Here is a 27,962-nt window from a genome sequence, read left to right on the forward strand (position 1 = left end):
TATAGACTAACTAATAGATCTGTATAAGGACCAAAATATCTTGCCTCGCTAACACCTATTTGTGAAATGCATTTCAAATGTCACATTCTTTATTGACATCCTTCTTTGGTCACATTTGTTCTAATATTTTATGTTTAAAATACTTTTGATGGTATTAATTCAATCTTTGAACATCATACCCCTCATTATGCATTGCCCTAAATTTATACATCCTTTAAAATATTAATGTATATTTTAAACAGAATAAGGTCGCCGAGTTTCCTACAGTTTAGCAGTTTGATATCTTTTAAAATCTGCTAAAAATAGGTAAAGATGTCAGAAATATTTGAATGGCGTTAAACATGTAATTTTAATTGCGTGTAGTTTAAAAAGTCGAGCATTTGATAATTACCAATTGAGAAATAGCAGTTAATTTTATGCCATGTAAAAAATATGTGGGTGTCAGAAAAGTTACCGTGCAGCAAGAAATTTGTATGGCATTGCACGCGAGAAGTGTAAGTTGTCCATTTGATACAGATTGACCTTGCGGTATTGCATACAACTTGCAGATCCGGTATGCAATGCCTTAAGTATAACTTTTGCATCATTACGAATTTCTCACTGGAAAGAAACTTTTTGGATATCCCATATTATTTCATGAATTTATTTTTTATCTTAAACGTCTATAAAAAAGTAATTATTCTAATATAATTCCAAAAATAGTTAAAGGAAAACTTGCATCGAGGGTAGCCAAGTAACATACAAATAAAAATAAATCTAATTAGACTTTGATTTGTATAAATTTTTATTAGACACTGCCTCTGCTTATGTGTTTGGGCACCCGGAATCAAATCCGGGGAAACATCCCTGGGAATTTTGGGGGTGGTTTGTCTCAGAAACGTCAATACGTCTGGTCCCCTCTCTCGCTACCTTGCAGCTCCCATTGTGGGCCTAGCGAAATCCACAAAGACCTCGGAAAATAAGGCTCTCTTGGTGTCCGCAGGGAAAGAGACAAAAGAAATAATTTAATCATCCAGAAATTTTTGTCATTAACCATATTTATTCTTTTTTAAGAGATTAAGAAATAATTTTAGCAAACTAAAAAATATTACATAGTTTTCCCCCTATATATATTTTTTGTACTTATTTGCGAGAACTGATGCTTTTATATCATATCCAAAACTGGTGACAATAATCAGAGCCTAATATTCGGAACCCAGCTTATGGGTTCGGATTCCTGCAACTTAAACCCAATGCCAGCGCAACGAAAACTTCGATTCCAGATTGTTCTTGTGAACGAACTCAGAATAGATTAGCAGTGAAATACCTTTAACCTTCCATCTAGCAAACATCAGATATTATATACATTTTTTTTCTTTCGTTTTTCCATAAATTTTCCTTTACAAGGTTGAAATATCTTGTAATTATTATTGATTTTTATATGTCGTAAATTTAACATTAAAATATACAGGGTATACAGTAGGGTCCTTTTGTATACACAATAATGATGAGAAATGTATATGTCTGTTATTGATATAAACAAACACACCAGAACTGAATGAATGTGTGAGAAATACACATTTTACTGTCTGCTAGACGTGCACGTTAACGTTAGCTCTCTATTTGTGCCATTTATGTACGCAGCGTGTCCTTTCGTACTAAATCGGTGTTGCTTTACAACTTTGCACGATACGGAAAAAAGTCGATTACATTGTTTGAGACGGAGTGCTAACTTTGAATTTTACCACTAGGGGCCACCACAAGTGGCCTCGTCTTGTAGTGCACAGTTATTTTATATATCACGTTCAAACCTGTAGCTATCTGTTTGTTAATTTTGTGGGTGTATAAAGGACTTGACCATATACATATATACAGGATGTATAGTAATTTCCTTACAAACAATTGGTAGAACTCGCTAATGGTGCAGTACCTTGTTAATTAGGTATATACAGGATTAGAGTAGTACTAGATTACTGTATGTCATATACATTGCTGTACATTTTGTACCAGAGCATGCTGTTATTTGCTTCCAATTTTTTTGTGCATGCTTACTGAGCAATACTTAACCAATGTTTTGTGTGCATATCGTATAATTAGTTTTGGAAGATCCTGTATCATTTTAAATTTTGTATTTATTTTCCGTATTATACGATCCGTTATTATACGTATACTGTATTTCCATCTGTGGGATCTTTAGTATCCAAACAAATTCTGATTAGTGAACTTTTATCGTAATAAATTCCATGAAAAGATTGCACACCAGATTTGAAAATCACATTTGTGGAAATTGTAACATTTCCTCAATCTCAATTTTTTGATAAAATTATCATAATTAAAATATTAAAATGTTGGTTTGAAGTACAGTATGCCTAAACAGCATCATTATATTGTAATACGGACTATGCCGATCCAATATACACGTATATGCAGCCTTGATAAACCATGTTCAAATACTCTTTACGTGGTTTGATGGGATACGGCAATGCAATATACGTGGATGCCTTCGGGTAACTTTCTATGGGAAACTGGTCCCTACGTAGGTGTTAAGACACGTGAAGAAAACCTGGAAAGTTTTACGTTGCCAGCCCGTTGTCGAAACGAGAACCTGCGACTAACAGCACTTAGTGGTTTTATCCACTCATCCATTAGTGGACGGCATTTTTTCGTATGACTTATGATTTGAGTCCCAAAGTGGAACTCATAAGGTGGGGATTACCTGTATTTACATATTAATTGCAATTGAAGTTTCTATATAAATTTTAATGTATTGTTTTTCTCTCTATTTCTGTATCCGAAACATAATGGAGCCGACGTTCCATTCTCGAGCTTTTTACGTAATAGCCAAAGACGACTTAAAGTGGGTCAAAAATGTTTTTTTCTTTTGGAAGCCAAAATTTGTTTTGTAAAACAGTGCTAGCTTTCTCCAAATTTTTTGGAAAAATTATAAAAGATTAGTTGTAAACTTTGTGGACACAAAAATAGGTTTGTCTAATGACAACAGATTGAAGATGTAAGATATCCACTACACGTCTAATAATTATTATACTCTGATTCTTAAACAACTATATTATGCCAATTTAGAATGTGCAAAGTGCTTTTAATTGATTTTTTTTATATAGTGTGGGTGCAAGTTTCAGTTATGCAAATTCACTTCAATGCAACTAAATCTGTTTTGGGTAAAACATTGTGCCCCGTGCAATTGAAGGTAAATTAACTTACTCGAAATCAAACATAAATGTTACATACGTTATGAAGTTTTGTGGCACAGTGGTCAACTGATATTGTAGTGAGGAGTTTGGTCTCTGTATATTATACTTTGTGGTTTGTACAACATTACATGCTCTGGAATTTTAAACTGCTTGGATAAGCTAGTTTATATATGATGGATAAGTTCCAAAAGCCATGTATAGAAATGAAGAACAAATATAACAAAAGAAATTTTATTTTCTGATGAAAAATGGTCAGATATGGAGGGGTTTGTCATAAGTTAAATTCTATGGTTTAATTGTCACTGACAATAAAGTTCTGTACTTTTATACAATATGATTGTCTGAGTATTCCTTACAGTGCAAGATGCTCTTACATCAAAAAAAAGCAAACAATCTTTTTAATCACTCTTCACATCACCTACAATTATAAATAACATAAAAGTTGAACAGAGACTCATATTATGCCTCGAATTACCGTTGATTTGTTACAGTAACTCTATATTTAATTTTTTAGAGAAGAAGGTCTGATACCGTACATTCCCGAATTACCCATTCCATCCGAAGGCATCATTAACTACAATCAAACCGTGCACCACATCCGAGGAATTCAGACGGCTCCGTCGGGACTCGAATCCACGTGTCTGGTGTTCGTTTACGGATTGGGTAAGTTTAATCTAGCTTACGTCACCAAATTCTATTTTATAGTAGTAATTCCAAACGTTGTTTTGTAGATCTATTGTACACTAGAGTAACACCATCCAAAACATTCGACATTTTAAAAGACGACTTCGATCACTTACTGATATCCGCAGTTCTCCTGGCATTAATGGCACTTTCCTACGCCACGAAACACCTAGCGGCTGTCAAGGCACTAAGAGCCGCGTGGAAGTGACTCTGTAGTCTCCGTTAAAGCTCACGTAAAATTCTATAAAGTCACCGAGGAGGCCAAATAGTTTTTTTTTACTCGGATCCTTCGAAGTTTAATTTATGTCGACTGTACAGAAGTAAGTTATTGTTTCGGTTCAGAGCAGATTTTATTTTCTCGTCCCACGTTTGCAGTGATTTAAAGTATTTCTGTATATTATGGTGAAAAATTAAAGCCGACTTTTTACCGTTGGAAATATATTCTCTGATTAAAAATAATCACCTTAGAAAGATTATATTCACTTTCATTTTATTGAAAGTTACAAATTATAACACAAAACTGTGATGGCTCTTTCATCACTATTAAATATACCTGTGTAAAACTCTCAAAATTCCATAACAACAAATCTAGAAAGTTAACAGTTTAATTATTTTGGTTTTTCTTTTTTTCAGTATATAAAGGCAACAGTATAACAATCTCTTATTAATTAATTAATTAACATATGCGAACATTTATACCAGTTTGGCACGCCACAATCTAAAAAAAAAAACAAACCTTGTAGTGTGTGTGTGTATGTGTGTGTGTTTATTCCACCCTGTCAAAAAAAAAAAAATTAGACTGTAGCTACCTGCAAATAACTGTCGCAGTTATAAAATCTAAGATGGCACGTACACAAAAATATAACGAAGAGTGCATCTCTTTGGAAATCATCGATGCAAGCGAGAGGTAGACTAAAGGTGTCAAGCGTTGGAGACGAAAAAGTGTCTTGCGCTTCGTTCGATAGTCCGACAAAATGCGGATCGAGAAATGAGAAGATCGTACGTTAGGATGCATCATGCCAAATTATATCTATCACAGCTTCACCTTTGGCACACTTGTCTGTATAGAATTTTTTTCAGCATAAATGCCTTACACATATCCACAATGAGACATATACAAACTGGCTTGACCAGATAATACTATATACAAATTGTTGGTTTTACAAAAAAAAAAAAAAATAAACTATGTTTTCGGGTAATCTAGGTACCTTGATCCATTTTGGCACACTTATCACCTTCACTACTACGAAAATAATGTTACGGTTAATCTCGACGTTTGCGTTTCGGTGTCCATTGCGTGTGAAAATATTATATTTTATAATATAGTTTTAAAAAATGTCATAATATACATGAGTAAAAATAAATTGCAGAAGTCGTTCTCTGCGTTTAACTTATTTGCCTCTTATTTTTGATTTTCCATTTCCGCTTTTCTTTTTTGGATGGGTGATTTTCGTTGTACAGTTTACCTGCGGAAAAATTGAAAATTTTCATCGTCGAGTACTATGAAATTCTTAAAGAGTTAAAGAGCTTTCGTACCATTTTCTGGACATCTCGGACAGCATTCGCTCTCGTCGTAGATTTTGCTGTCGCAGGCAAGTTTCGGACATTTCTGCCTCCTGCATTTTGATTGTCCGTCCTACAAAAACAATGTTTCTAGTTAAAATTTTCTCCTCTCACCAAATAAAAGAACTTGTTGATTCATCTTTCTACCTTGCAGTGACAGTTAACACACTTCATTTCTCCAAAAGGTTGTACCGTCGGATGCCATTCGGCTCCGTTGGCGAATATCTGTCCTCTCGTTTTGCATCCTGTCAAAGTATTTTAAGGATTTGTGAGTTTTTAATTTAACAGTTGCAGCCTTTCGATCGAGTTACTTACCTCCTTCTAAAAGAATATCTCTCTGTTTTAATTCTGCCTGATCTCCGAGAGTGCCACCAAAGATTTGGCCCTTGTAAGGAGGAGATTCTACTACTTCATCTAAAAATACAATAGTTTTAAGTGCAAAAATAATTCTAGTACACAACATAATTTGAATAAACCTGTTTACTTTTACAAGTCTTGCAGCAAGCCAGCGGATCTGCACGAACTGCCTTGTGATCTGGACAGGATAACGGTGGACACACGGTTTTCTGGCATTCCACAGTCAATGTATCAGGCTTTGCAAATTTCCAAAGTTAAAACGATAGCTACGACTTCATATATTGAAAATACAAATTATAAATATTACCTGGCAAGTACATATGGCGCACGTACTAAATCCAAACGGAGGGATGTAAGGGTGCCATTGACTACCAGCACTATGGAATTTTTTATCTCCTTCGAAGTAACACCCCCTAATTGCTTCTTCGGCAGTCCCGTTAACGTTAGCATCTGTAAAAAACATGTAAAAAAATAATTTTTTTATTCTAAGGAAAATGCGACAAGAGTACCATAACATACCAAACACGTACCATAACAACTAGGGCAACATTCCGACGGTAAAGTCACGGGATTATTGCACGTGGTCGGAGGACATATTACCGAATCGCACACTACTTTACCTCTCTGTATGAAAAAGCAAAAATTAATAATGGTTTACTTTGATACAGTAAATCTAGTATTTCGAATGGAAACTTGCCTGACACGAACACATCCAACACGGATTATGCTCTGCCTTCCACTGTGTTCCGTCTGCAAAAATCTTCCCTTCATAGTAACACTGGGAAGAATCTCTCAATATTTCATTCGACCCATCTTCCATGTAAGGGAAAGTAGATTGTTGCATAGGGTCTGATCTCAGCAAACAATTAGCAGGAACGTAAATCTATTAATGTGCAATATAAATTATCTGTTATAAACACACAAATATGAACAGTTTGACAATTTCTTACTTTATCGATCGTTCCCTTCAGTTCTATCGATTTTTCCCGGCCACTTTTAGTGGTGATCAACACTTGACTATTTCCAGATTTCAAAGTGTAAATAGCCATTATTTCGGTCCTATCTTCCACCTAGAATTATATCTATATAAGCATTTATTACATTGTTTAAATTCCTTCCTAAACACGGAAGTATTTCCAAAAATTACCTCATCTCCGTCCAGTTTTTTTAATACCTGCTGCCTGGAATTATAATCAGATTTCTGTAGTATTTCGACCAAATGACGATCGGATTTACTCCCTTCCTGGTCCAAGTTCGAGACGTCCACTTCGTAATGCAACAGGCAGTCTTTGTCTACGGACAGCCAAGCAATACCTGCCGCCGAAGAATTTCCTTTAGACGAAAGTAGGAGTGGCATTTCTGCCGAACGATTTAACTCACGTGAGTACAAACTGCATTATTATTCTCGTATCGACTAAATTAATTTAAGAACTCACCGCTGACGAATGCATCGGTGTACAGGCGCTGGCGGATTCTACCTCTCAGTTTGTTCTGGTCATCCGAGGTGGACACGCTCAAATACAAGTCGTCGGTCATTAACATTTCGATTAGCTGAGAATTTGTTTCGGCAAAAGTACCATTTGCCTAGATGAAAAATTTTTCATTTGTTTTAACATGATTTGATAATTCTTATGTGCTAATTGAAGCATTCCATTTACCCATTCTCCCGAAAAGTCGAGGTTATCGATTTCTCCTAAACTCACTCCCTCATCAGCATCTGTTTGAAACAGAATGGAAGAAGGTTCATGTTCCGAGTCGACGACATGCAACTAAAAAGGATTAAAGTGATGAAGCGGAATCGGGATACAAAAATTAGAAATTTAACTCCGAAATGTCGTTTGAAACCTTACCTTGTAGTTGAGAGCCCCGTCGGGATTTATCGAAAATAATACAAATCCAGAGGGTTTCGTCGTTTGAAATGCTTTGTTCGTCAACTTTTCAGAAGTTAAAACGGCTTGAAAAACTGAAAACCAAAGCAATTTATGAGGTCGTTTAGTAGATAAATTTGCGTAATTTTTGAAAACTTCTCTTACCGTTACAAGTGGGTTTCACTATTATTCGACCTCGCAACATTTTACTTTCGTCAGTAGAATTAATCGTCATCTCTAACTTGCCTTCGCTTAGTAGCTTCTGCACCTTGTCGGTCATTTTCATTTTCATGTTAGCTCTGTTATATTCCTTTGCAAAGTAAAGGTTAAGTCAATTATAGCAGACACACTAGTTTGTATGCAGTTTTAAGTGTATTATAAAAACAATACTAACTGGATTTACTTTCGGCATAATGACAACAGCCTCTGCCAACAGTGTGTTGTCGTCCCTGTTGTTGATCCTGATAAATACCGCAACATTGTGGGAATCTACAAACGAGTTCGGTAATGTAACTGTTCTCTCTAAACACTGCTCGAGTTATCTTATGGGTGCGTACCTTTTGGAGAAAACACTCCGTTGAAATCAATAATTACGTGCACGTTATCCTGGACGGGAGCTATCGTGGCGATTCCTCCGGAACCGGCATTAAGATCGTCGGACAGTAACAAGGAGCTGTACACTTCTGTAAATGGGAAAAAGTTCCGTGTGATTCATTAACCCACATCCAACTGGTGTCATTGTTCCACATCCTGTATCCTCACTCACTCGGGAACGGAGACGATTTCCCTTTCTCCCCACTTAATTATCTACCAGACAACAGGTAAATTGCTGCATTTAAATACTTACCCGTATTAAATCTCATATTTTTTAACAGTTTTCCTCCCACTTCTCCGTCAGGATGTTCCGACGTCACCAGGACGATGTACAGACGATCCTTGTGTAACAGACGCCTGTAAATTTTTGGTAGACTCCTCCATGCTCCGCATACCTAAACACAAATTTTCAATTTAAAAATGGAGATTTAAAAAAGAAAAAAGTAAGGTAGAAATTAAATGGCTCACTTTTGATTCATTTACATATTTGGGAAGAGCGTTGACTTCGTGTTCCGACAGAATGGTGCCTTCGTCATCGGTAAACCGGACCGAAGTAGGAAGACTCAGCCTGAAAATTAATATAATTAATTTTAAAGTATTAAAATTTTTGTATGTAAGCATGCTGCTCTGTTAAGCTTCCTCGCAAATAAGCTGGAAGTGAAAGGTACTGTAATTAATATTTTGGAATGGATATATCACAGGAAGCACTAATAATCCATTTTATACAAGGATCTGGTTAAATATTCATGAAAATTTGGACTTTTTTTTGGTATGTCTTCCAGGAATCCTTGTATAAAAAGGTTTATTAACACTTCCTGTGATGCCTCATTCCAAAATTTTATAGTAAAATGCCTTTCCTTTCAAGCTCACTCAAGGAAGCTTAACAGAATTAATACTTTGCACTGAATAAGTGCCATTGTGTGAGAGAGAAGCATTTTACTATAAAATTTTGTAAAGGCATCACAGGAAGCATTAATAATCCTATTTTATACAAGGATATGGTCAAATATTACTAGAAGATTAAGTCGGAGTCCAATTTTTCAGGCTGTCTTCCAGCAATATTTTACCAGATCCTTGTGTGAAAAGGATTATTAATGCTTCCTGTAATGCCCCTTTACAAAATATCTTTCACATCAAGCTCATTCTCAAAGAAGCTTAACAGAATTATACTTTACACTGAATAAGTGCTATTCTGTTCAGCTTCCTTGAGTGTGAGCTTGAAAGGACAGGAATTTTACTATAAAATTTTGGAATGAGGCATCACAGGAAGTGTTAATAATCTTTTTTTATACAAGGATATGGTAAAATATTCCTTGAAGACACACACGAGTCCAAATTTCCATGAATATTTTACCAATCCTTGTATGAAAAGGATTATTAATGCTTCCTGTGATGCCCCTTTACAAAAGTTTTATAGTAAAATGCCTCTCACTCTTACAGAATGGCACCCATTCAGCGTAAAGTATTAATTCTGTTAAGATTCCTTAAGAATTAAAGTCATCTTGACACAAAAATTTTAAAGGGGGCATCACAGGAAGCATCATCAATCCTTTTCACACAAGGATCTGGTAAAAATATCCCCGGAAGATTGGACTTATTCACGTGTAAAATATAAAAAATACTCTGCTCTTCCAAGCATCCTTGAGAGCGAGCTTAAAGTGGATACGTACGGAGAACAATTAAAATTTTGGAACCAATCTAAATGGCACGGGCCCGGAACAGCGCCGAAATCACTCGATTTACCGTCTACTCACCCGGAATAGTGAATCGTATAGTGAAGATTCCTTTTATTTAAAATGGCATAACCCCTAGCCGCCGCACCAGTCTGCACGTTCGGTAAGAACCCACGTCCGGTCAGCAGGGCAGAAAACTCTGAAAAAATAAATAAATAAAGAGGAGTGCCGGATTATCGAGAAGGCACGAAAAATCGAGAGGGGGAAGAGGAAAGAAGAGGAGATAGCGTATGTAAAACAAGTGGTCCTTGGCCTAATTTCAACTGCAGCACTCATTGTTTGAACAGAAGCGAGAGAGCGACTGCACTCGTTTAAAAAATATATATAAAAAGGAGGGGGGAGAGTTTGCTATCTCATTTTGGAATATTATCGGCGCCAACGAGGTGCTTAAAAGTGCATCCCCACAATAAAAAAAAATTTGCGATAGCTTTCAACATTGATGCAAAACCTTGAACTCGAATCCACGCCCATCAATTAAATATTCCCTTTCAAGATACATGTTTTGATTTGGTCCCGTAGGATGGCGCCACAATGTCGTGCCCCCGCCATTCGAAAACAAGTCCGAAGGTTGCAGACGGAGAGCGAGAGAGAAATTGAAAACGCTCTCTCTCTCTCGCTCTCTCCCCCCTCCTCGCACGCGGAATTGCGCGCGTATTGGCCATTGTGGATGAAACTCGTGTTCGGGATCGTAAACCGCGCGTTCTTCCCCCGTTCGTAGGCGTGGGCGCTCGTTTTCTTCATCCGGGGGTCACCTTCATTTAAATATTATCTAGATGTGAGGGTGTATTCGTTCCGTCTGCCTTTCTCTCAAGGGTAAGGAGCACTACCGAAGAGAATAATTACACTCTTGATGGGGGTTTTTTTTATGGGTACGCATTCGGTATACATTACGTACTGTACTCGTTAATTCTTAATGAAGGTCGTGGTGTCAATCGGTCCTTTCATTCACCTTACCCCCGTCTTTATTAATATTTTGTGCGCCTATTAGTTTTGTCTCTCCCGAATTTAGGGGAGGATCCGTGGTACGGTCCTCCCTCCTCAGATATTAACCATAGAATAAGGGTTCAGATTAGAATCCACGGCTCACCCTTTATGCTGTCGTGGTTTAAGCACAGGATCGCGGCTATTCTAATGGTCCTCCCTTTATTCTTCCATGGTTTTCCTCCTCTTCTATGGTTAACACTTAAACATTATCATCTATAGTAGAAAATAAGGTTTTATATGGTTCTGTACCAGCACAGGATGTCGTCTGGGACCCCTTAAATTAAAAAAAAAAAAAAAAATCTCGTCAACTTCATTGAGTATCCCTTTCCATAAAAATTCAGCGTAAGAATCCCACAAGACCATTTTCAAAATTCATTGATCCCCGGATCGACCGGGTGCGCCCATGACGTACGGGTGGCACTAGATAATCCGCCTTACCATAAAAAGGGAAATGGTCTTCCCAGGTGACAATACAAACTTGACCCGCTTTCAAAACGCATCCCAGCCTTTCTCATCTCCACCCACACCCCACTACTTGAAGATAATTTAATCTATAATTAAGTAACGGCACAGAAGGAGAAAAGGGGGGGAAGAGAGGGTTCGTGGGCGTGCGAAACACAGTCATTGTCATTCCAATACAGTTACATAATTACGTTTCTTACCTTTAATTGCATTTTCCTCTTCGTCCTCGAATTTCTTCGACGCTAGATCCTCTTCTAGATCCGCGTAATCTGGAAAAAATTATAGATTTTAAACTTAATTTGCGCGTGGTAGGGGTGGCCAATATCTGCACGAGGAAGAGGTGCCAAAGATTAGCCCCTTTTTATAAAAATCTATTGACAGAAACACTCGAAACACACTTCGGGCCTCCCTCCACTGAAGGCCCTGCATTGCAACGCGCGCACAAATTCTAGATAAAACCCAATACTAGTGTATGGTGCCAAATGCACCCTTCGAAGTTCATTGTTTTTCAAAAAGGGCAGTGTACTCTCGATTCCGAGAAAGATTCTTTCGAGTCTCCTTTTTTTCTGGGGGTAACTCGAGCATGAGGGGGGAGAGAAGTCTGTGTTTTAACACAGAAAAACCTCGATACACACACACACAAAATTCCCTACAAACCTCCCAAAGGGAGGGTAGTCAGCCAATAAAATTAAAAGGAAAAAAAAATTGTAGAAAACCCAAATCACTTCTGCGAAAAGTAATCTTTAATAACACTCAAGAAGGGTTACATAAGCTAGTGTCATGTGTGCCCATCACACGGGGAGAGAGAGAGTAATTAATATCGAGAACACTCGTCCAATTTCATGTAATTAACGAGTCCGAAAATTCAAATAATTAATTATAATTAAAGTATTATATTTTATTTCGCTCTTGCGTCCCTAAAATTCCCCCTACCCCGAAAAAAATATCCCCCTGCGAAGTATTGCCAACCCCACTAGAATATTGGAGTTCTAAATGACTTTCTAAAGTTGCCGGGAGGGGAAAAAATGCGCAGACGTCTTGGAAGATCCACAATTAGGTTGAACTTGATTTCGATCCTAGTGATACGGTAGCACATTTCTGGGGGGCGCACGCGCGCGCAGACACCCGTGCACGCGGAGGTAAGCGAACCCGTTACGCGTTACGTCACCCCCTTACGGTATTTCGCCCACCGACAACGTCCGTTTTGGGTCTTGGCACTCGCCCAACTGTCCACGTGTCGCCTTGTTTATATACACACAAAACAACGAACGGGGCCGACACTCAGTCTATAAATATCGACGGATACTTCCCCCCTCTCCCCCCACCGCTTGGAAGTTTGGATTCCTAACGTCACCGTTTTCGGTCCCCCAATGACCTCGGCAACCGGAAGTAGGATGAACTATTCTTCAAGTTCATTGACCGCGGATTGAAGAAGAGTGAGAGGAGAGAATTGTCAGCTGGTTTCGTTTAGTCCCAATGACGTCACGCCGAGCCCCCCTCGCAGGGAAATTTCTGTTAAAAATGACAGACAGCATCGTGAACGAAGAGGGAGAAAGAGGGGAAAAAAGAAAAATCAATCATGGAGCTCCACGACGAAAGATGCCCCCTCCATAAAAAGAAAAGTCATTTGTGACGTAGATTCTTATGTAATCCCGGCACTCGACAGTGTTTCGTAGTACGAACGGTTGAGTAAAACACTAGGATATTGCTCACCTTGTCCCGGACAGGTTTTGCAGCACCTGCCAGGTTGGAGGACCGGATTGTGACAGGTCAGTTTGGGACAGTCGTACTTAATGTTGCGACACCTGACTTTGGCTGTAACTCGTTTCTTCTTGCGCACCTAAAGCAGAAAAACACAAGATATTAAAATTCCAACCCGAGACGTAACAAATCTCTGTCGCTTCCCCTCTCGAGCGGCACCCCCCACACATACGGCAATGGAAGAACAATAAAAGGAAGCGAATTTGCCACAATGGGAACCAATTTTGCTACATTAAAGCGATCGTTTTATTTTGCAAAAACACCAGAAGAACGGGCGCGCGCTTCCCTCCCCGAAAAGCCGATAAAATGGGTTTATAGAGAGAAAACGGCTTCTTTTAAACGGATTAATCCCCGAAGACATCCCGAAAATTCCGAGCCGGCATTCCAGAAACGCTGGAATGGTCCGGATTGTCGGAAGTGTCTTTAAGGTGTGCCATCGCCAAACAGTAAAACTCGGGGGTGTTAATGCGTTAAGCTGTGAAATCGTCACGTGCACTAACAATGTCGTGGCAGTCAAACAAAGGAGGCCACCGAGCTAGATGGGAGATAATCTTCGGCTCCCAACTTTAGTGAAACCAGGTGTTTAGAGGGGACGTGGTACCCATTCCCAGAAAAGATTTTTTCCACCCCCTCTCTCGAACGCCCGCCCCCTTAGAGATTTGGAGGCCGGGCGAGACTCCCAAATCGCGCGAGAAAATGATAAAAAGTCTAGAGGGCACTCCCGGAAGAAACTCATTTTGGGGGTGCTCGGGAGGGTACGAGGATAGTGTTACGCCCTTATCGAGATGTTTACGTTTGACGGCTCGGCACTGGCAGGGGGATTTCGACACAGCGCCAAAGTGGCCACCTTTCAACGCCGTAAGTGAGGGGGAACCACAGGAGAACCCCCAAAAAAAATAAAATCTGAGTTACTCACCGCTGTACACTCACATCGAACGCAATACAACACTCCAAAGGGTGGGCCAAGGTCGGGTCTCCATCTTTCTTCCAACTCGTAGGTCAGATTGCCGAAAGTACAGTCTGGAAAACGGTAAAGCTAGGTCAGAAGAGACACGAGAATCCTCCACCCCCCTCTTGTATTGTTTGTATTGTCTTTTCGGGGGGAGCGTTTTAACGCGCGGGCGCGCTATCTGATTTCTGGAAGATGCATCGATGTTAATTTTGGTAACTGGGAGAGCGCGAGACATGGCATAGACGGGGGGGGGGAGAGATATCTCTGTGCTGAGTGTGTCGTCGGGACATTGAACTTCTCACTGGGCGTTTGTCCTAATAACTTGAATGTCAACTGTGTTGCTGTCGTGTCAACAATACTATTAAGGTTCTATCCGACCAGTAAAAAAATGGGTTTTAATTAATCGAATACGTATCGACATACAGACGCCATGGAGTAATTGCCCATAACCTAATGACCTTATGCAGCGCGTGAGCGTCTGAACACACACACACATACCCCGCACACAGCGCAGTTTTAAACCATGACTCGACTCGTGCCGTAATTATTATTTTTATTGATTAATCTAGCGTTTTTCTTGCCGAAAACCTCGATATAACAGTTCTTCCGCGCGTTATACGCGTGTAGAGTTGGCTCGTTTTCTTCTTCTCCTTTGCATACGAGTTAATAATGGAATGAGTGTAATGCCGAGTCGTGTGTTTAGTAAATCACTTCCGCGTCACGTTTTATGCAAATGAATATAATTTTCACGACTCGATATTCGATTTAAAACGCTACCCCCTCTTTAGCGCCACTCCCACATTCCTCGTTATGGGAACTGTGCGGCTGGAGTGTGTGAAACTTTCTAGGAAACGGTACCGCATTCTAATAATGGCTTTCCCCTCTTTTACTTGCGATTTATCCGTATTGTGGGGGCGTAAAAAGCAGCCAAACCTCTATATTGCGTCGGCGAACGCTTTCCTAAGACCGTTCACACGTTTTAAACGGGGTAAAACCCTTCACTAGATTTTGTATTGTAAACATCATAGTGATGAGCTGTTCGACACCGTTTGTTGGCGCTTTACGGGGGCGACGGTATATCGAGGTTTCACTGTATTTACGTATTCGAGTTGGCGCGTGTATTTCGACGCGTTAAGTTTAACAACAGACGAAATTACGCGTAGAAATAAGGCCAAACCTCGATGTAGTGTCTGGGATCTTCCTGATAAACATTAAATAAGGGTGTCTGCGAATTACTAAAACTTGAGATTTCGCATTGTAAACGGGTTGTGTCATCGTCGAATCACGTGGCTCTCAACGCGTTATATCGAGGTTCGAATACAGTTATGAATATATTTAAATTACGAGAGGCGTGTGCGAACACGTGTTCGTCCGCCCGTATCTGTTTAATAGTGCAGCCGAACCTCCGAACAACGGACACTGACGGGAATATCAAAAATACATACAAAATAATCTCTATAAGGCGGCCTTATAACTAAAAAACGTACGTTCCTGAAAGAAAATGGCCGTTGTTTAGAGGTTCTTTTCGGTTCAAAATTTGCATATAAATTCCCGAAGAATGGCCGTCGCTCAGAGGTGTTGGGCCATCGCAGGTCCGACAGCAAAATCTTGAAGAAATTAGGGAAAAAACGAAGCGTGTTCGGCGTTTTTTTTCCCCCTAATTCGAAGCGCCTTAAACATGTTTTCGAACACGTGAACCGATTAGTGTTTAGGGACATTAAACGAGCGGACATCAAAGGGTTTGCGAGTCGGCTTACGCAGGTCAAATGGGATAGAAGTAATGATTTTATTGGCTGTTAATTATATCTTTGAAAAAATTTATTGGAAAGTCAACTAATAAAAATGATAAAAAGACGAAATTGTAGAAAGTTTACTCGTTTATAACTTAGAAAATACACTGTTTTGAAGGACATTTATTGGCTATAAAAATAGTCGCTTAATTACTAAACACAATAAACAGTGAAAATATACTAAAATATTGCCGAATTTTCGACTTAAAAGGCCACTTTTCCTCGTTGAAACTGGCGACGAAAACTCGATTTTCTACTAGAAAACGGTTCCCTTATTGAAAATCCACCAAATATTTTTAGTAGAAAACCGAATTTTTATCGCCAAAGTAAGCCAGTTTCGACGAGGAAAAGTCATCTTTAAATTTAAAATTAGGATTTACCTCATTAAAACACAGGCTTTTCCTCATTGAAACTGACTTTAGTTCGGCGATAGAAAAATCATTTTTCTACCAAAATATCGGTGAATTTTCAATAAGAGAACCGTTTTCTAGTTGAAAATTAGGGTTTACCACATTAAACTGTGCCAATTGTTGTTAATTCAATTCCGAACTTAATTAAAATTAATAATCGAGACTCTTGTGAGTCACACAAATCCAACTTTCCAGCGAGTTTGGGGGGGGGGTTAAAGAATAGATCGGCGCTAAATTTGGTTTAAAATGCTTTAATATTTAATAAATTAAGTTACTTTTAAAGAATCAAACATAAATAAAAACACGTTTATCTGTAGTAGAGCCTAGTTTACATAGTAACCGTGTAGACACACTTACGTTACCGAGTGTCGCAATCGATTTCCCCCTTCCCTTTACTACTCGCGGATTCTTACAATTGTGCAATTGTGTGTCGTAATCGGCGATATTTGGCCGATTTGGGATTTTAAAAGATACCGAGTTGCACGAGTTTCTCTGACTTTTCCCTTTTTCCCCCTCACCTTTTCCCTTTTTTAGCGCTACTTAAGACTCTACAGAATGGCATTTTGTAGCTTTCTGCTTGATATTTAACGCTCGGTCCTCCGAAAATGCAATTATAGACATCAAAAAAATGCTTAAATATCTTCTTTTAAGACTGTTTAGAGTTTGGAGTGATTTATTTACTTTTATTTCCTCAATAAAAATGCACAGTAACTGCCAAAAGACGGCTGTAAACACATCCCCCGACTAACAATAAATAACATTTTCTCCTCCTCTTCAGCCTGGCAGTAAGAGGTTTTTCTTTCTTTTTTTTGAGTTTTCTGTGTTAAAAAAATGATTTTCTAAGCATCGAATTGCATAAAAAGTCTGGGATATTTTTTATATTAGAGCATAATTGTACCATTGAATTCCAGTTAGTAACTATAGACTTAAATTCTATATAAAATACTAACTGTTTAGTAGAGTAATTATGCCTTAACAGCTTTAATTCTAGTATAAAAACACTAATTAATGATCATAGAAGTGCTTTAATATTGACTTTTCATGCAAAATTAAGGTACTGGGTAGCTTTAATGACCATAAACATTAGAATTAACCCCTGGTTTTATGCAAGTCTATGGTTATTAAAGCTACTGGGTGGCATAGTTATGCTTTAACGTGGATTTTCGTGCAGTTTTTACATAATTAAAGCTGTAAAGCTCTACTAAACAGGCTTAATTCCATGTAGTTAAAGCATAAATCAGAATCATTAATTAATAACCATAGAATTACACAAGAACCCACATTAAAGCAAATTATGCCATATAAAAACATTAATAACCATAAAATTACATAAATAACTTGAGATATTGAAGCATAATCACGCTACCAAATAGTTAATTCCATATAAAAACACTGATAAATCATAGAATTACATTAAAAACGTTCTTTAATTCTATATTAAAGCATAAATATTCCATTAAGCATCCTTAATTCCACATAAAATTAATTAACTTCAAAAATAATTTAATGTTTTTTTTATTAATAAACCTTCTTGATGTTTATGAATAACATTAAGCAATTGATTGGGTTAGTAAGAAAAGTTGTTATACACATTAATTATGTAAGCTATATCAATAAAAACAAGTTTTAATGTCATTTAAAATGTGTTTTTATAGTTATTGCTTGCTTACAATGATTATGTTTAATGGAAAAATTAATTTTAATTAATATAAAAAGCATATTTTTAATATATAAAATCAACGTTTTTACACTAAATATAGCAATTAAGCATGCTTTTAAAGGCACTAACAAATGCCATTCTGTACAATACTAATGCTTTGAATTGCTTGCATACAGAATTATATGCAAGGAAAGTTTATTTTAATTAACAGATAAGCCTATTTTTATTGTAGAAAAGCTGCTTGAAGCGGCATCTTAACAGTTACATTGTCCAAAATTGAATTACAATATAAAAGAAAAAGGTTAATAACTGCTAAAGATGGTTTCAAGCCGCCAACCCTTGCCGAAAAACCTCTCGGTATGCAAATAACACGGGTTTTTCGGCCGAAAAATTAATTCTTATTAACAGAAAGGGAGATTTTTAAGGCACATCCGCATAAATGATTAAAAAATAAGCGATAAAAAGATGTTTTAGAAGCTTACAAAGGGCTTCGTTATGTCTGCCTTCGGAGGAGTTTGTATACAAATTACACATCGGACACTCGGAGTTGTTTATTTACCGGACGTAACAAGTAATATAAATAAGGGAAAATCAATGTTATCAGCTAGACTTATCTCTCACAAAAGGAAAGGAACCTGACAGAAGAGGAGTTGTTTTGTCCACAAAACTTTCTGGCTCTTCAAGAGAAACCTGTTTATAGGAGATTCCGTGCTATGCGGAAAGATGATTTATTTCCTTACACGAAATTTAATTCTACGCGGAGATAAAATAATAATAATAATAAAGAATATATTCTTTATTTCTTTTTATTTGAATTACAGAAAGAGGAAATATCAACTTAACACTTTGTAACTCATGTTTGTATACAATTAAGTCTTCGTTGCTTTCGCCGGGATTTTTTCTCTTATGTAGGGATCTTTTATTTCCTGTTTTCCTAATGAATAACGAATTTTACTTTATTTTCCCTAACCCGTGTTGAATTTTTCCCGTTTTTTACCTAATGAAAATAATTTATTGATAGGGAAAAGGGAAATTTTTCCCTTTTCCCTATCAATAGTGAATGCTTCCTCTTTTTCCTAATAAAATTTTTTCCCTAGCGAACGATGAAGTTTCTCCCCCTTTATCTGAACGAATGAACTTTTCTCCCGTTTTTTCCCTGTCAATAATGAATACTTTTTTCCTTACACTAATTAATTTTTCTTTCCTAATGAAACAACGTTTCTTTCTTTTTTTTTTAAATTTTTCTAATCAATAACGAATTTTCCCTTAACGAATAATGAATTTACGCCAATGAACTTTCAAAAGGGATTAAAAAAGATCCTTTTAAGGGATTTTTTTACGTCAAACACTACTTAATCCCTTAAAAATTGATTACGAAAAGCAAATTACGCTCGATCCAATTCAAAACTTTAAATTTATAATTATTCATAATTAAAATGAAAAAATATCACGTAAAATTCATTCATTTTTATGCCATTTTTTTTATATTTCGATATACCAATAACCAAAATGGCGCCCTTCAATATGACTACTATCGCCCCCTGCAACGTCAAACGATACCGAAAAATAAAAAAGAATTTATACATCCAGCAATTTAAATTAAAGTTGTATTTTATTTTAGAAAAGTTTAAAAAACTTCAAATAATAGTAATAAAAATTCGTTTTTAAATATTACACATATTTTAAAGTCTCATTTAATAGAAATTTCTCATATCAAAGCGTCCCTCTAGTGGCGATTAAATTATTTATTAAAAAAATCACCGAAATCCATTAACGAAAAGAAAATTTATTATTATTAAAATATTATTTTATTTAATTGATTTGATTAAAATTTAGATTAAGTACAAGGAGGCAACCTATCATTAAAATATCATTCGGGCAAAGAATTTATTCAAAATAAAAATAAGAAAAAAAAAATTATCATCATCGACGGGAATTCAAAATCGGAATTTCTAATCTATAAATAAAACATTTCCTTTTCGAATCATAAATATATAATAATTTATCCGAAATTAATATCAATATTTACTCATTTAATTAAATAATATCGCTATTTATAAACGAAATATTTCACTCGAACAGCGCCCGATAGCGTCGGTTTTATAAACTAATTTGAAAAGCAGACGATAAGACGACGTAATGCGTTTTTAATTAAGGATTTAAAATCGTTAAACATCCCGAAATCCTTAAGGAATTTTAAGGTAAATCGTAAATCCTAACCTGTTCATAACTCGTATAAAAGGATTAATGCATTATTTTGAATCCTTAAAAGCATTTTTTTTTAATTATTAAACCTTTGTATCGTGTCCACAAATTTCATACACTTCTGACATGACTAAGTCCTACGACAATCCATTTTAATTATGTTTTAGGGGGTGGCCCCATCCTCCCAACTCCGAAACCCGATAAACGTAACCAAATTTAGAATTTAATCGGCAATATCAATTGGGCACGGATGTTTTAGATTGGTGTGTGTGTGAACACGAATGTGGTGAGGGTGGGCCATCCCCTGCCTTCAATCCCTTAGAAAAAATCATTTAAAACAAAAGTATTTCCCTTATATACATTGCGTAGGAAAGATAACTTCGCCTATTCTTCCTATGCGTTAAGACCCCAAAAGGATTTAGCCATTGTGAAGTGAAAACAATTCATACATCGTTAATGTTCAGGAAAAAAATCTTTGCATGTCATTAAGGATCTAAAACAGACTTTACTTTCACATCCATTATTATTCTTTTAATTCCTTAATGTAAATTCAATACATCCGTTGAAATCCGTTTTAAACCCTTAAATAACTTTGAAGCTCTAAATCCTTAAAAACCTTTTTTTTTTAATCCTTTACAGCCATTAAGTTTTAACGAATACAAAAGGAAAAGTACTTTTAACCTCATCACTTTCCTATACATTAGAGTTTTTAAGAGGGGTGTGAAAGATTAAGAACAGTCGATTTACAATGGTTTTTTAAGAGTTGGAGAATCCTTAATCCCCTTAAATCTTCAAAGAATGCGAAAGCAATAAGGTAAATATTTTAAAAACAACTACGTTTGAACAATTTTTTTAAAAATCCTTTCACTGTATCGGGTTTCCAGTATAATAATAATAATAATTACTCTTACACGTAGAATTATTCCAGATTAAAATACTAGTGCGAGTAATTTACAATACTTTGTTCGAGATCAAGTTTTATAAAGTCGAACAGAGAAAATGGATTAAGAAAAGAAAAAAAAATCCCTTTCTAGAACTAAAATTAACCGATAATGACACGACATTGTAACAAAACAATGAATTTGAATAAAATATATATAGAGATCATAGTAAATTATTCAATTAGAAACGGGAAGTTTTTCTATTCTTTGGAAATAATTCGAATAAAATTAGAAAAATTTACATAATCTCCGTGTCGAAATAGCAAAAAAATGACATCATTCGTATTAGCCTTTATTTAGACGTAATAAATCTATTCTATATCGAGGGAATTTGGTGTAGAAAAGGAAATTCATAATACACTAAATAACCTACAAATAGGATTATTGCAATTAAGGTTAACATTCCCCTCCCCCCTTCCAATTATCCGAACTAAGTCTCTAATCTCCATTTACTCCTTTCGGAATAATCGGCTTTTTCGTGGATGAAATGTAAACCAAAATCTATACGAGGAAACCAAAGCAAACAAATCCAATAAATGTATACATTCTGCTATTTCGGTTCTAATATTCTATTTTAAATTTAGTTTCCAGCACTCGACGTTCGTTCCACTTGTTCCCCTATCGTTTTCTAGTAGTAACGTGGATCGTTTTTTTTCTTCTTCCCCCTACGACTGCTGGTTTAAGAAATCCGAATCGCTCGTTATCCTTATCACTTAAAGGGTTGTTTTCAGTTAATAACATTGAGTGGCAGAACTATCAATTGGATAGTAGTTAGAACAATCGTAAAATCGAGTTAATATCTTCTGTTAGTAGTAGTTTACGATCATCCGGCATTTTGAAAACAAGGTGAAAAAGTTGATGACTGGTCTGCCAAATATCTCTCTATATAGAGCGCATTCTTAATTTATATATATATTTATATCTATATACACGCACACATATATATATATGTGTAAATTTAATTTTATATTCTTCCCCCGGGCGGTCCTTTTACTATACGCGCCCCCATTTTCCTGTTTGGGAGACGCCACCAAGGATCTTGTGGCTAAATAGCTGAAGACTGGCGCCGACTAGACTAGGAACAACTTAAATATACTTAGTCGTACGACTGAATGGGGCTGCCGGCCTCAGATATCGTTCCTCACGCAAAACTTGTTGTAGATAATTACCGCAGAAACGAAGACAACTCTTTTCTGATACAAGATGGTCTCCGATATTTAAAAAAATAATAATAAAATAAAATAAAAATAAATGAAATTGCAGCCTGCGCTAAGTGATATAAATGAATGGAAAACTGGAGTCTAAAACGACCGACGTTAATAATGCGTGTTGAAACATTTAAAGAATGCCTACCCGAAAATTCCGTCGTTGTTCTTTACCAAAAACGGGGAAATTTCCCTAGAAATATCCCGGGTAAATGGGGACGGAATGCAAATCGGCATTAAGTAGGAAAAAAAAAAAAATTACTTCCTATAATACAAAAATTTCTGGAGGAGAAAAATTAGAAAAAAAAAATTGCTATAATATTTATTTTTTCCTGGAATACAAAAAAAAAAATTGCAGCATTTTTATAGTGTTTAAAGGGAATTTTTAGCTTAGAAATTACATTCTTCGGGCGCTAATTTTAAAGTTACTTATTATAGACTGCAGAATATGATTCTTTTTTTAAAAAAATAAAAACCTCTGTTTAAAATGAAAAAATTATGTATTAGAAGGGAAAATTAATTTCGCTTAAAATTAGATAGAAATTACTATTGGTAAAGAGAAGGGAAATTGATTTTTCTAAAAAAGAAACCAAACGAATGTATGAAATTAATTTGTCCTTTAAATTGGTTCCGTGAATTTTTTTAAAATTAAAATACGCTACACCATGCAAACAAAACAAAAAAAAACTAACTCCTTGACCTCATAAAACGTCATCCCTACTGGTGTTCGGGAAACAACGTTATATTTCGCGAGTTCGATGGAGTAAATGAAACGTGTTAAAACACTCGTTATCCGATTATTCAATGTCACACTTGAAATAACACACGCACGCGCGCGCAAAAAATTTGTAAACAATTGCGAAATATTTACAGAAATTCTGTACAGTTTTATTTTAATTTTTCGGCTATATTTCATGCCACGGGTTGCTAACTGGGTCAAATGCATCCAAGGCAACTGACCCGAGTAACGAGATGTACAGGTGACCAGAAATGACGTCATATCTGGCGATGGCGAGGAGACGAAGGAGCAGAAGCTGAGTCATCTAACCCCGCTACACCTTTTTGGTGCTTTATGTGATAGCCTTGAGCTAGGTAATTGATGACTTGCAAGGTGCACCCGGAGGGATGATGAAGTCACCGTCTCTTGCTAATTCCCAGTTGTGAAAGTAGAATGGCTTTATCACGTCTTCCACGATAAAAGTATGTAACGTGCTTTCATGTGCAGTCGCGCCCAATTTTTTTTTTTATACACTTTAGTCTAGGTGTCGAATTCTTAGAATTTTGTCCTCTTTCTTTTTAAAATCAATTTCTCGCAGTTTAAATATCTTTATACGCTAGCAACTTAATTATTTTAATTTGAAAATAAATAATAATAATAATAATAATAAACAAAACACTTTTTACGTCACACTGCGCATATGAGAACATGTGCAACCTTCGAATGGTTAGTTCAAGAGGTGCAGAAATATTCGAGTGGTTCGATGGGGTTGGAGTGGAAGGATTGAGTTTCCAAAACTCTGTGTACAGTCACGATAGTGACGTGATATATACACGTGATATGTCCAACCTTGGAATTTATCGCCCTCATCAGATGACGTCATGCCAACCGGTGTTATTACAATAGAGTCTATTGAAAAGAATAGTCTCCGGCATTATATAAAATACATACACTGTGAGAGGGGAGGTATAGTTTGTAACCTTACCTTATTCTTATCACGTTCATCCGTCACATCACGAAGCTTAAAGTCATAAAAATCAAACTACGGTTTTGGCTCTCTGCCAATTTAACGTCTCGGACGATACGTACAACTTTTGTTTTTTAATTTTTTGGAAAAACTTCGCACCTCTCCGAAGCTAGACCTTGATCTTGTGATTTTTCTGTCTGGGATAATTTACTATCGTCCTATTATGATTTTCTATTTAACTTTAAAAGCTTCGTTCACCCTCCCTCCCCCTTTTCGAATACTCGCGTAACGGGGGCATTTTTAGCTTTTTAACAGAAAGTCGTCACCCAACCATCGGCTTTTTAAGAGGAAGTCCCAGACACGGTTGCGTAACGTCTTTCGATCGAATGATATCGGCTAAAAAGTTCGCTCTCTCCCCCCCGACGCAAAATGCTAAACCATACTTTTTCTTCTCATCTCAAAAATAAACCCCGAAGTTATCGGTTTGGGGGCGAAAACTAGTTTGCGTTTTGGGTCATATTAGGTTACTGACCTTTTTCGAGATCTTAACCACACGAGAAAGAGAGAGAGAGAGAAAAAGAAGAGGAAGGGGGGAGAAAAAAAGATATACAAAATAACTTTCTTCTCGGTTTCGATTAATCTGCGCGTACTCGATAGAACGGAAGGGAAAAATCTGTCGACTAATTGCATCTTCTCGAATGTCAACCGAAATTATATCTGGAGGAATAGTAAACCTATGTCAATGTCAGTTGGGAGGTGGGTCAGTGACGTACTGTCTCCACGTCACTAGTGACTCGAGTAATGACGTAATGACATAGGTGTCTCCCATGGTGTCATGTGCTGCCAACAACTCTCAGGAATATCGAATGTTACAGTCAACTGGTTATTATTATTATGATACGTCTACCGATAGCAGGTGGATAATTACAATTACATCACATTGGTATTTGAAACGATATGGAATTTTTGTTTACTACCCATTACGCATTGCGCCATCTATTATCATTTATTCTTATTATATTTCGGTTTGGGTCAGTGGAGTAGTAAAACATGCGTGAGGTTCGCCCACTAATAACTTCCTCTTATTCCAATTTATTAAGCAAAAAAATAAAATTCTTCCACTTCATTAGGCTTTTGTTGTATCGAACATTTGCTCTAATTTACTGTTTATGGTAAAACCATCGGATTAAAAGACAACAATGGGCTACAACTGTTTACTTTTTTATGTCCCATATAATTTATTCTATATGCAAATTATCAATACGTTCCCTAAAAATCTACATAAATATTTTATTAAGCTACAAATGTTAATTACATAATTATTCACACATTAATTATTCATAATGTCTGGATAATTTAATATTTAAATTAATTCTTAAATTAAACGTAGCAAATTTGATTTTTAAATTTTAACGTGAATGAATATTTATCGGAGCGTTGTTTTGATTTACGAAACGTTTCGATTGATGACTTACGAACTAGAAAATGCCCCCGTTCAATCCTTTAAAATAATACTTTCGTTATTACTTTTTAAAAGAATTTATTCTTTAATTACAAACTTTCCAGTTCGACCAGGAACAATAAGTTACATAGTAACGAGTTGCGACCTCGGAAAATATCCAGATAAATGCATTACAATAGCACAGATACTTTATAGCTGGAGAAAGAATTTCGCATTGAATAAATTAAATTATTATTATTATTATTCTACAATACACTGGTAAACAAATTCGACAGTGTTTCTAACCGCGGCAGTCTAACGGATAAAGTTGAATATTCGTTGATAATTTTATATGCTTTTTAAGTATTCAAAGGCCATATAATATATCAGGGTGTGTTTACGTTTTCAAACAGCCCAAGTGTCATCTCTTGGGGCTTTAACCCTAAGCCCCCGATAGCCGCGCCTGTCTAGATAAATAAAATAATTATATGCCAGTTAAATTTTCATAAATTCAGTCGATTCATCATTTCAGATTTATATAATCACAACTTATTCATGTTTACGCTTCCACGTGTCTAATATAGACCAAATTAACTCGATAAGCTCACAACAGTGACGTCTGCCGAAATTTATTAGCCAAGCTAAGCATAAATCAAACACTCCAAATGCCCTTCTACATTAAAAGAAGAAGGGGAAGAAAATAATATATATTATAAAGGAATAAGTTTTTAAAATGTCGATTGTTACGGGGGGGATTTATCTGTAATCGAGAAAGATAGAGCATATTCTAAACTGGCATCCCGTAATAGCAACAATATTAATCAATGTAAGGAGATAACATTGAGGGGGAAAAAGAATTGTGCTGATTTCCGATGTTTACAGCATTAAGCGAGTCAAGCAAGGTCGCAACTAGATAAATACCGGATCTCCAAGTGTTTATAAAAACTAAGAGGGTGTATTCCATATCCCTTGACACTCTTTGCCGCGATAACCGATAAATGGTCGACGACATACGATCTAACGTTGAGAAAGGATGCAACGCGATAGACACCGATTGAATTTCCGTAATATTACGACGGAATATTCGTAAAAGTAATTTTCGGTCACGTTACTAAGAGGAAAATATTCGGAAAATTCGACATTTTACACCATATGCTTAAAGATGGGATGGGATCGCCCGTTCGATTTTTGCCGAATTAAAAATTAGGGATAGGGTTGGAATTTACTTACGTGTCGGGCGATTTTTACTTTTCTTGACGGGCTCTTCGATGAGGGGAGGCTTCCCCCTGTTCCTAGCTGCATCCCGACTCCTGGCAGCTACTATCAGAACACAGAAACAATATAAAGTCAGCTTCCAAGTGGCGAGCATCGCTACACTATCAACACGAGGGGTGTGTATGGTTGAGAGAGGCGAGACAGCGCCTCGTGCGGTCAGTAGAGAGGGTCGGCTGCTGTAAGTGAGGTTGGCAATGTGTCACATCCTTAAATAGTCGGCAATGCACGTGCACAGGCCACACCCCGCAGGTCACCGGGTGCAGGTGGAAAGTCGGCAAATATTGTAGTTTACCCTACAGCGTTCCTTAGGCGATAGGAAAAGACGCACGTGTGGGATATCTACAAATATCCTAGTAAAAGCCGATGACGTCACGTGCGTATTAACCAATGGCGGCGGAGTCGAGATCGTAGCTAGCACGTAAGATCCCGATGGCCAGGAGGTCAAAGTACCTACACCACACCCGCTCCATCTTGCGCCACCTTTGACCCAACGGGCGCGGCGAGCCCGAAACTGGCGAAGACGGGACGTGCGCATCTCCGTCGCCACCGCGCCACCTGTCGGGATTATAAAGCGGTACGGGCGAGTGGCTACGGTGCCGCTCCGCCATTCGATTATTTCGTGGTTTTGGCAAGCCGAGACGCCCGATAGTTAATGCTTAACCCGAGCATCTGCATCCTTAAGAGTGTTGCAGTTCGCAGATGGGAGTATTATCCGTTAGATGTCGCTGTTGCCGGCCAGACGTCGCCATCTACAGATGCGGAGGGAGACGTAGCTTGTCTGAGGATTGCCGAAAACCCGTTCTCCAGCAATATTAGGGCAGGTTTTTTCCCCTTTCATTCTCATGTTGAGTGCAAATGCGCGAAGGGCACTTTACCGCACCCTTGCTGCACGGTGGGAATGTAGTCACAGGTGAAAGCATAAAGTAAAAATAATCCACTCCATCCATTCCGGGTATTATTATGTAAGAGAGTGTGGAACCAACACACAGCGTATTTATTTACAGGAAGCCTGCAGAAATTTAGGGGGGAGGAAAAAACTCTACTGTTTATAATAGAAGGATTTTAATGCGAGTGCATTTTTACGGGAATAAATAAATAAATAAAGACAATATATATATATATATAAATAGACTATACTTTTTATCATCTTTCCTGCGAAGTTGCTTATATAGGATATGACCTGACGTGACTCGTTTTTAATTCT

At 37.0% G+C, this 27,962-nt stretch overlaps 2 protein-coding genes across 3 annotated transcripts in view; one reads left to right on the forward strand and one right to left on the reverse strand.

The window, feature by feature from the left end:
- Positions 1 to 4,309, forward strand: part of EMC1 (ER membrane protein complex subunit 1) — a 42,158-nt gene extending 37,849 nt beyond the window's left edge. The window contains exons 21-22 of the mRNA XM_067283507.1: positions 3,703 to 3,851; positions 3,920 to 4,309. Coding sequence (XP_067139608.1) covers positions 3,703 to 3,851; positions 3,920 to 4,080 — 310 coding nt within the window. The 3' untranslated portion in view covers positions 4,081 to 4,309. The remainder of the gene's footprint in view (positions 1 to 3,702; positions 3,852 to 3,919) is intronic.
- Positions 4,310 to 4,345: 36 nt separating this feature from the next.
- On the reverse strand, positions 4,346 to 27,549 carry sog (short gastrulation). Of its 2 annotated transcripts, none has more exons than XM_067283495.1 (23): positions 26,714 to 27,549; positions 14,111 to 14,214; positions 13,147 to 13,273; positions 11,634 to 11,702; positions 10,009 to 10,126; positions 8,723 to 8,822; positions 8,508 to 8,649; positions 8,218 to 8,343; positions 8,055 to 8,149; positions 7,826 to 7,970; positions 7,643 to 7,755; positions 7,451 to 7,561; positions 7,229 to 7,376; positions 6,940 to 7,151; positions 6,743 to 6,862; positions 6,486 to 6,675; positions 6,323 to 6,412; positions 6,100 to 6,242; positions 5,920 to 6,028; positions 5,751 to 5,849; positions 5,583 to 5,680; positions 5,409 to 5,508; positions 4,346 to 5,338 (listed from the first exon to the last, which is right to left on the reverse strand). In XM_067283495.1, the coding sequence occupies exons 1-23, from the start codon at positions 26,850 to 26,852 to the stop codon at positions 5,259 to 5,261; spliced, it is 2,778 nt and encodes a 925-aa protein (XP_067139596.1). In that variant the 5' UTR covers positions 26,853 to 27,549; the 3' UTR covers positions 4,346 to 5,258. The 2 variants fall into 2 exon arrangements, with proteins under 2 accessions (XP_067139596.1, XP_067139589.1); XM_067283488.1 differs by having other exon boundaries at positions 6,323 to 6,416; positions 6,490 to 6,675; positions 26,714 to 27,546.
- Positions 27,550 to 27,962: the final 413 nt, after the last annotated feature.

The sequence above is a fragment of the Centruroides vittatus genome, unplaced genomic scaffold (assembly GCF_030686945.1).
Source record: "Centruroides vittatus isolate TY-2023 unplaced genomic scaffold, ASM3068694v2 contig_1213, whole genome shotgun sequence".
Taxonomy (NCBI): domain Eukaryota; kingdom Metazoa; phylum Arthropoda; class Arachnida; order Scorpiones; family Buthidae; genus Centruroides; species Centruroides vittatus.